Source organism: Eleginops maclovinus, chromosome 6 (assembly GCF_036324505.1).
Source record: "Eleginops maclovinus isolate JMC-PN-2008 ecotype Puerto Natales chromosome 6, JC_Emac_rtc_rv5, whole genome shotgun sequence".
Taxonomy (NCBI): Eukaryota; Metazoa; Chordata; class Actinopteri; order Perciformes; family Eleginopidae; genus Eleginops; species Eleginops maclovinus.
Genome location: NC_086354.1, coordinates 4348635 through 4359318, shown reverse-complemented (window position 1 = coordinate 4359318; position 10684 = coordinate 4348635). Strand labels below are relative to the sequence as shown.

General features: G+C 40.3%; 1 protein-coding gene across 1 annotated transcript; it reads left to right on the top strand.

The window, feature by feature from the left end:
- Positions 1-257: 257 nt before the first annotated feature.
- On the top strand, positions 258-9315 carry lrrc8da (leucine rich repeat containing 8 VRAC subunit Da). Its single transcript, XM_063886043.1, has 2 exons — positions 258-586; positions 5397-9315. Coding segments are annotated over exons 1-2 (2556 nt in total). The 5' UTR covers positions 258-585; the 3' UTR covers positions 7952-9315.
- The last annotated feature ends 1369 nt before the right edge of the window (positions 9316-10684 follow it).

Here is a 10684-nt window from a genome sequence, read left to right as displayed (position 1 = left end):
AACACCAGTAAATAGTAAATCAATGTATTACAAGGTGTTATTTTAAAACAGTCTCTGTTACGGTATGTTTTTTTAAAGTAGCACCTAGAGATAACAAACGTTATCCGTAATGTGTTGTTTTATTTTCAGGCCACCCGTGGACTGTTTAACTTTCTCCCACATGCCCTGAACGCAGCTTCAGATAAGCTCCAGCAGGCGGTGTCTTCGGGAAGTTGCCGCGATGTCATCCTCCAATGAGAAGCGCGCATAACACCCACAGCAGCGGTCTGAGCGGCTCCATGTTGGATCTGGCTGCTCTCAGAAATACATTGGAGCTCTGTCAGTCCGTCTGTCTGCGCGTATTGTCTGACACACGGCCGGGCAGCCGGCTCTGCTCCCCGGGCTCAGGTAGAAGGGATGTAGCCGACAGACCGCGCTGTCACCAACAAATGTTCCTCGGAGCTTTTTGTTCCACAAAACCGGCGTCATTCCCGCACTTGTGAGCTTGGCTGAGAAACCAGGTTAGAGGCGCACCTGAACAACGGAGCGAAAAGTGGCATGCAGGCGGAGGAAGAAATAATTGGATTGAGATAACGCCTCGCAGGCAGTAAGTCTATTTTCCTTTACTGTATGTTTTAATTGTTTACTTTTACCTGTAATAATCAATAACCTGATTAATATTCCGAGCAGATAATGCTTTCCAGACAAGAAACTGGTTACCTGAGTGTTTTACGGCGGCCGATGCTGGTTCTCAATTTCACATGTTTCAACAAGTCACATGACCCAGAACCCAACTCATAATAACTGCGCACTCACGTGAAGGGAAATGTAAAGCTGTTCATCATTATGGGACAGACATGTCTTAATTTCCTCTTTCGGTAGAATAGTCTAATTTAACAACAAAAATCATAGTCTAGCCTGTTTTTCTGCAAACTGTGTCCTGTCCTTCTGGAATCTAACCCTCAGAACTGGCTTCAACTTAGTTTACCCTAAACTCAACATTTGTCCTAATGTAATTACTCTTAGCACGCAGTACACTGGCTGCCATCACGTGGTGAGGTCAGTTTTATGTAGTCTATCTGCACAGGGCAGCAGGGACATGGCACTGCTGCCAGGGTGCCATGTGGTAAGGGGCCGCTCCTTGTCCTGAGGGGCCCCTCCTTGTCCTGGGGGGCCCCACACACACTAAGGCGTATTCCTTTTCACATAGCAGCCTGTTAAGATGTGTTACCTCTGCTAAGTGTGAAGAGTTGGGGGAGGGTTGATGATTATAAAGGACTGGAGCTCAACTTGGTCACCCTTGCTGTACACAAACACCACCTGCTTCAAGATAAATCATTAAGCATGTCAAATATTATTCAGCCATCAGTCATTTAATTATTTACTCTCATAACATGTAAAAAAACAACGTCCACCCCTACTTGGAAACACTCATAGCATTCACTGAAAATAAAAACATGAAGTGACGTCACTGTCATAAATCTAATTTTGCAGTGAAGCGACACCGGAGGCAAGGTAAGAAACAGAATTTAAAAAATGTAAATACTTACATATTCGAAGAAACAAAAATAGTCCATAAATTGATAAATAAATTAATCAAAATAAAAGTCAGACTTAAAAGATAGGTCTTGAGTTTGCTTTCAAAAAATATCAGCAGATACTATCGGCAGGTTTATAACTTTTCACAAGTTTATAACATACATCTCATATATGTATAAAGTGGTGGTGCAAAAAGACCAAAGATAAATCTGAGGTTATTTAGAAGCTGTTTTGCCATCCCATAGTTTGTCCACCAAAAAACACACGACTTCCAAGTTCCTAAAAACAAAAGGGAACTTAGTATAACATAGTAGTAATACCAAAAATGGATTAATCTTGATCTAAATATATAGAGAACATATTATGAGACATATAGTCTCTTAATAAGAATAAGAAGTGTCAGAAGTAGGTATCTCTGGATATAGCAATTTATTACATTTGGGCTGATCTGAAATATCCGTAATAAATGTCAGCTGATTATAATAGTAAAACAGTTTACAAAAGCTCTTCTTAAATAAAACATACATTTGAGGTATAATGTATGTGCATTACATTTTAATGAGCCTACATGTGACATAGGGAAGGAAGCCGGATCTGAAAAGCTTTTTGACTCACATGTGGTCGGACCAAGGCAGCCCACATAAAACAGTGTTTTCTTCTTAGTGGGTTGGTAGGCACTTTATCAACAGAAAGGAAAGTAAACAATGTATGTGCACTGAAGAAGAGAATCGTTCATGATATATGTCCCATCTACTGATCTCAAATACAATTGCTTTTATGTGCGAGAAAGCCCTGCCTGTTGAAGAGGCCCTAATTATTATGCCTTTGGAGGGTTTCCCTCTCCTGTAGTGTGTCATATAGGTTTTTGTGCATGTAAATGGTCTGCACTGGCTAAAATCCTTCCAGAGGGAGTGTCTCTCCCACCCCCCCCCCCCCCCCTCTTCTGGAAATGCCTCTGTTTGACTCTTTTGATTACTTCAATAACAAAGTCACATCACTATTTAACCCCCGCACTTCTATTGGCTTCCGCTCAAATAAATTGCATGTGATAGGCTAAGAGACAGGACATCTATAAGCAGTTGACCAATCACAACAGAGCCGGCCAGCTAACCAATCCGAGCAGACTGGGGTCTGGTTTCAGACAGAGGGTGAAAAGAAGTGCTGCAGCACAGGCAGTATGAGAAACATAAAGAGCTTTTTGAACATTAAAGCATGGAGACATGTCCCAGGAGAGACACTTAATACTAATATGAACCTGAAAATGAGCAGAATATGGCCCCTTTAAATCTGTTACTGCTGGCTTATTAAAGGATACGTAACTGGGTATCAACGAAGGATGGAACGATGACTGATACTTTGGCAGTGGATCCCAACATTAAAATGTGTTTGGAACAAAGTAAATTCACCCTGATCATGCTATATTGTGACAATATCAAAATGTGTTTGATTGTAAGCTTGTTAAATACAAATATGCAATAACTTAAATGAATACAGTTGTTAAAAAATAAATAAGCAAGAGGAAATTGTAACTTTTTTAACTTGTCAACAAAAGCCTGGTACCATGGCATCCCTAGTGTCAACAACTGGGCGTCACCCTCAAACTAGAATGCATATTATGTTAGGGCTTGTGGGATCATTCATTTATCATTTTATTATTTTTGTGAATTCCTTATCTAGTATTCATGATAAAGTGCAAACCAGTGTAGGTCATTGTAATAAAAGTAAGATGAAGTTTGAGTTATTTCAATGTGACACATAGGGGCCAAACAGACCATTTAAAAATAAAACATTTGAACATTAAAACATAATAAGGTCAAATCTAATATATATTTCCTTTGTAGAAATTCTCCAAATCCAGCTTTCTTATTTGCAAGAAATACCTGCTTTTGTTAATACAGTTCAATGTGCCTTAGTTTGAAATGCAGTATGAAATATATTAATATTGTTACAGAACTTTTGTGATGTTTAGTGCAGGTCCAAAAACAACACATTGTCAAGATGGGCAGATAATCATTTAATTATCCATTGCTTAAAACAATTCTTTCATTCTGGATTTAAGGGATTACAAGTAGGAAACAGATGAAAGAAGACCCAAATGAAAGCCACATCCACTAAATTAGAAAGAAGGTTATTCACAAAATAAAACACACATTTTCAAAACATCCTATTGAGTCAGAACAGTTGGTGGACATCAAATTACAATCTTCTGTGTTTCCTGTCTATTCCAGTAACAGCCTTCTGTAGTCATCCGCTTAAACATCATCACCACATAAATGAATGAAAGTAGAACGCAAAGTGAGAGTTGGCACACCCAGATAAAAGGCTGGAGTGCTTTGACTTGCAGCAGTGCGTTCACAGTTACACATTCACACCTTGTACAGCTGGGGAGTTAACAGTGCTACTATCTCCACATCCTGCTGTGAATCTCCCCCACAGTCCCATAGATGTCGAATGTTGTTTTTATTTGTATTCCCTGAAAGCTTACTCAATGGAACAGGGTGTCATTTTTCAAGATATGGACCATTTCAGATATTGGTAATCTAAACTGATGATCAGGGCAGCCCCTAGCCATTCTTTATATTTTATAATCATTTGTTGATTAATTTTTCTTGATTAATCATTGCTCTATAGAATGTCTGAAAACTGTGAAAAAGTTGTGGTTTATAGGTGATGTTTTAAGTTGTCATGTTTTGTCTGACCCACATCCAAACCCATTTGGATAACAATAATAGAAAAACTCAGAAAAGCGGTGAAATTGGAAATAGAGCAATTATTGAATTTATTTGCAGTTTTTTAAAGAATTAAAAATGCTAGCACTATTTTATGTTAAAAAGTACATTGATAAATTAAATAAATGTTGAATCTCTAATTTGTTAGTTGGGACACTTTCATAGAAACTAGGGCTGCACAAAACTAGAAAAAAATAACTGAAATTGCAATATTTACTATTTTAGTACCTGGCTTTGGTCAACGTCATATTTTCTGTGGCTAAATTTATAGTATATTTCTACTGATGTTGCTTTTGTTTTTTCCATCCAAGTCTTATATTAAGGATTTTTTTTCCTGTTCAAACTTGATTCTAATTGGGTGTTTGCTGTGCATGCATAGCTATCACTAGCAACACAGTGTCTCAAAGAACACTTAAAACTTAGAAAGTGTTGAGGTGTTCTTTGTTTGAAGACCAAGAGTTGGTCTAAAGTAGACCAGGAAGCTTCTCGTTTAAGTTCAACAGTATTTATTAATGCAATCGTATAGTAGGTTTACGAGGGAACACAGCTGTGGTTCCTTATCCAATTCACTGATCCACAGTCCACATAGAGCAGTTATCTACCAGTTGCATGGATAAAAGAAACCGTTCCTCTAAATAACATGGCGTTTTATATTCCCCCCTCATATTTGGTCTTCTTCCATTGGCTGATGTCGGCTTGGGCGGATCCATCTCTCTTGGTGCATTGTTTATTTAATCAGATCTTCAGATGATTGATCAGATCAATTTAACCAGATCAGCAGATGATTAATCAGATGTTCAGAGAGGCGTAACCAAATAACATCCTTTATAACATATTTCATAACACTTCTTTGGCTAGGCAAATTACATAATTAAGCACATATATTGATATATTGATTATTCTCACAAATGTAATGTTCTATCAGAAGGACTTTTGTTGTGATTTAAAATAGTTTAATGTTTAAACAAACAGAAAACTATTTGTAGCATGATGTTTCAGTTAAACAGCTTTACACTACACTACACTACTTCCTACAATGTGACTGCATACGCATATTTTGATGTAACCATGTATTGTCCTGCCCTTGTACTAACCATTAATGCTAGAACAACTACAATGGATGAACTGACTCTCCTCTGTTTGTTGCAGTGATGTTCACGCTCACTGAGGTTGCGTCCCTGAATGACATCCAGCCGACGTACCGCATCCTGAAGCCATGGTGGGACGTCTTTATGGACTACCTGGGACTGGTCATGCTCATGCTGGCCATATTCGCCATGACCATGCAGATCACCAAGGACCAGGTGGCTTGCCTTCCGTGTCTGGAGGAACCGGACGAGGCTTCGGGGGTGAAGCCTAATTCGTTCACGCAGTCGAGCACACAGAACCAGGCCTCAGCAGCAGCCCCCGTAGCAACATCCCACCCACTAGTCACTAAGGACATGCCGGACGATATTGTCCACGAGATCCACGTCTCACACCAACACACCCCAGTGGCGGCAGGGAAATACCTTAATCAACCTGAACCCACAGGGGTCAGGACCAACCTGGACTACCAACAATATATCTTCATCAACCAAATATGTTACCATGTTGCCTTGCCCTGGTATTCCAAGTACTTTCCTTACCTCACCCTCATCCACACCATTGTTCTCATGGTCAGTAGCAACTTCTGGTTCAAATACCCCAAAACCAGCTCAAAGATTGAGCACTTTGTTTCAATTCTAGGTAGATGTTTTGAGTCTCCCTGGACTACGAAGGCTTTGTCTGAGACAGCTTGTGAGGACTCTGAGGAGAACAAACAGCGGTTGACAGGCACCTCCGTAGCCCAGAAACGTGTATCTTTAGAGGGGAAAGAAGAAAGCACAAATGTGAACTCCTCCACACCCATGCTTGGGGTGAAGTTCTCCGCAGATAAGCCCATCGCGGAGGTCCCAAGCAGTATGACAATCCTGGACAAAAAAGACGGGGAGCAGGCCAAAGCCCTGTTTGAGAAAGTACGGAAGTTCCGAGCTCATGTGGAGGACAGTGACTTTATCTACAAGCTTTATGTAGCGCAGACTGTTGTCAAAACGGTCAAGTTTATTTTGATATTATCCTACACTTCTACGTTTTTGGCTAAAATTAATTTTAAGCACGATTGTGAACCTGATATTAAGCAGCTAACGGGATACGGAAAGTTCTTTTGTACGCACAACATGGCTTTCATGCTGAACAAGCTGCTCATTAGCTACATGGCTTTAATCTTGATCTATGGGATGGCCTGCTTGTACTCTCTCTTCTGGGTGTTTCGACGGCCGCTCAAAGAGTACTCGTTCGAGAAGGTCCGCGAAGAGAGCAGCTTTAGTGACATTCCTGACGTCAAAAATGACTTTGCATTCCTCTTACACATGGTTGACCAGTATGACCAACTCTACTCCAAACGCTTCGGGGTCTTCTTGTCCGAGGTCAGTGAAAACAAGCTTAGGGAGATCAGCCTTAATCATGAGTGGACCTTTGAAAAGCTGAGGCAGCTTGTGATCCGTAATGCAATGGACCAGCAGGAACTGCACCTTTTCATGCTCTCTGGTCTTCCCAATGCCGTGTTTGACCTCACGGACCTGGAAGTGCTGAAACTGGAGCTCATTCCTGAGGTGAGATTCTCGGCCAAGGTCTCCCAAATGACCAGTCTGCTGGAGCTTCATCTCCTGCACTGTCCGGCCAAAGTAGAGCAGAACGGCTTTGCTTTCCTCCGGGATCATCTCCGCTGCCTTCACGTCAAGTTCACTGATGTTGCCGAGATTCCGGGCTGGGTGTACTTGCTGAGGAGTTTGAGGGAGCTCAACCTCATCGGCAACTTGAGCTCGGAAAATAACAAGATGATTGGGCTGGAGTCCATGCGAGATCTGAGGCATTTAAAGACATTATGCTTGAAGAGCAACCTCACAAAAATGCCCACAAACATCACAGAGCTTTCCCCGCATCTGATTAAGCTAGTGGTGCACAATGATGGTACTAAACTTGTGGTACTGAATAGTCTGAAAAAGATGACAAATCTAATTGAACTGGAGCTGCACACGTGCGAACTTGAGAGGATTCCCCACGCTATTTTCAGCTTGAACAACCTGCAGGAGCTTGACCTGAAATCAAACAACATCCGAACCATAGAGGAGATCATCAGCTTCCAGCACCTCAAAAGGCTGACGTGCCTCAAACTTTGGCACAATAAAATCATCACCATCCCTTCCTCCATCGGCCAGGTCAAGTCTCTGGAGTCTCTCCACCTGTCCCACAATAAACTGGAGTCCCTGCCCCCGGCCCTGTTCACGCTCCCTAAGCTGCGGCACTTGGACGTGGGCCACAACTCCATCACAGTGCTCCCTCCGGACGTGGGCCTCCTCCACAATCTCCAGCACTTAGCCATCAACTCCAACAAGCTGGAGGTGCTGCCCAAGCCTCTGTTCAGATGCACCAAGCTCAAGGCGCTGTGTTTGGGGAACAACGCGCTCACCGTGCTGCCGGAGACGGTGGGTCAGCTGGTGCAGCTCAATCAGCTGGAGCTGAGAGGAAACTGCCTAGACAGACTGCCTGTGCAGCTGGGAAACTGCCGCCTGCTGCGTAAAAGCGGCCTCGTGGTGGAGGACCATCTCTTTGACGCACTGCCTGTAGAAGTGAAGGAGAACATCAGCAGGGAGAACAACGTGTCGTTTACCAGTGGCTTATAGCACACAAAGCATGACAAGCTTGCATAATGGATGTACGAGTAGACTCTTAAGGAGGGTTCACACCGGACGTGAAGCAAATTATTTATGCGTCGTGCTTACATGTGACGTCAAGGAAAAGATGCAGAAAGGCGCAAATTATTTGCCTGCTGTGCAAAAGCATTAATACATGTTTTTTCTAATCAATATCAGTACATAGTTATTACTGCATAATTTTGACAAATGTATTTCAACATATCATATACCCAACTACGGTGTAGTTATGTAATGAATGAAAAATAAAATCAGTGCAAAATATGTTCGTTTTGATATCTACATAAAGATAAGCCCCGCCTCCTCGCCAGCTGTCTAGTTTAGTTTAGGACGTGTGACGCTAGTAAACACAAATGATGCCGTGGTCAAACTTGCAAAAGGAACGTGATGCCATTCTTCGCTTTACGTCCGGTGTGAACGCACCATTATTGTAATAACAATGAAAATGCATTTTCTTGATTATTTTAATGAGTTGTCTTATATATATAAAATGGTACAGAATGATTTTCTTGTTGCTGAGTATGTAATTCAGCAACTTTATTGGCATTATGCTTTTTTTTCATAGCTTTAAGTAATAAAACATTTTGCTTCTGTATGTTATACTCTCTAGACCAAAACTGTTCACTCCAATGACACAGTATGTAGATTTATAATTATGGTTTTAGGTACTCAGGTATAATTGTAACCATGGGGAACAATCTTTTTGCCTTAACTGCTGCTACTTTTTTTTTTTTTAACAGTGAGGGCTTTCACAAACAAAAAGGCCAAAAATGAATATTTCATGTTTTCTTGTCAGTTTTTCATTACAAGACACTTCTATGTAAGGGGACAAATGAAACACTTTTTTCTTAGCAGTTGTTTGAAATCATGTAACCTTTTTTTTCCTCCATGTCTTGTAGCCAACCGATTGAGTTTAGAGTTGTGAAACTCAGGTGGAGACTAAGCACCAGAATTGACCCTTTACCTTACTTTTGTAGAGATTGTATACTAAAGGCTTATAGTAATTCATTTGCACATTGAAAACTTAATGATTTAAAGATCAGTGAATGTCCTTTCTGATAACGTGTACCAAGACCAACGTGACCTGATAAAGGGAACTCTGTTGACTGTCTTTTTTAATCATGCTTTGAAATTTGAAATGTGTAATAAAATCTGCACCCAGGTAAAACTGATTATTTAACAGATTGTTGTAATGACGTCAAACAATGACTGCCTTTAATGTATTTCTGCGTACACTATATATACAGTATTTATTCTTCAGTGCTGCTGTACCACCTTTGAGATCTTGCTCAAAGTTCACACCTTTTATGGCACAATAAAACAAGATTTTAGAATGATGTCTAATTATTATTCAGCTACTTCAGGTCCACTCTGCTCAACACTATAGCAGAAAGAGAAGTGAATAAATCAAGTGAGTTATTCCGAATAAAATCTTTTGACTCATAGCAAAAACTACAGGAGGTGGAACTAATAACATTACCACGCCTCTGTCTCAGCTATTATTACTTATTCGTAACACTTCTGTTTGTTGGATTACATAGTTCCTTTATTTTCTGTCAACAAAACAAGAATTTTTGCTCATTTCCTCTCTTGGCTTTGTTGGGTAAATTAGCCCGCTGACTGTTTTTTAACTACCTGGGATGATTGTCAAAAAATGTAATAGAAAAGCGCCCGGAATTCTCTCTCTTCGCATTTCAACCAATCATTTACTGATAGTTACGTCCTAATATTAGGTGTACACATTTACATCACTTCAAGGCACAGCAATTAAATGCCACACTGTTTAAAACAGTTGAAAATGAATTTTCTCGGCAGGGTTCCTGGTCTACAAAAACAGATTTTCTTGCAAAGTAACCTGTTGAAACTACAGTTTGTACTATAGTTTGGACCTATACTCCTTAAATGTTTCTGTATATGGCCCGTGATCAAAAATCTTGCCCTCCCTGCCTGAGGGGCTTTATACAAAGGCCCCTTAGTCAAGAATTCACAGAGAATAGAATGCTCCCAACCATTTTACAATGAACATTAAGGTTTAGAAAATCAAGCATATTAGTCCATGTGATGCGTTTCCAGGTCACTGATAGTAAAGAAGCGGTAGGGTAGGCTTAACCCACATAATCCATAATCTGTTTCACCTGGTGTCTTATGTTAACATGATGAAGATAGATATTTCTCGTGTTCATCAATCCATATGATCCTACAGAAGATATGTCAAATTAAAACTCCCTTCTGAGAAGCCAATACATGGGTTGGCTTCTACTGTAGACCTGAAGATCTTCTGCAAACCTGCAACATTGTTAAGAGTGAGCGAGTGAGTCTTGGTGAGGAAACAATAGCTTCACTGTTTCTGTTGTGATCTTGTCGAGGGATTAGAGGTCATGCATGTTATGCACGTAGGTAACCTGCTGTTCAACGGCCAAATTGATAGTCTTGCAGTAATAATAATAATGATGACGAAATGAAAACTTAAATCATTACCTTAACACTGACTTGTTTTAAGACATGTCAGCAAATAATGTTGCTCATTACATTACGCCAATGTACTCTGTATTGAACTACCTTAGATTAAATCGTATGAAATTATACCAAGGTAAAATAAACATTTGTTTTATAGGTTTCAACATATGTTTTTTTTTTCTTTTTTTAGTAACTATAAACACTTAAACATAGGACCTTGCATGATGCCAACAATATTTGTAATGG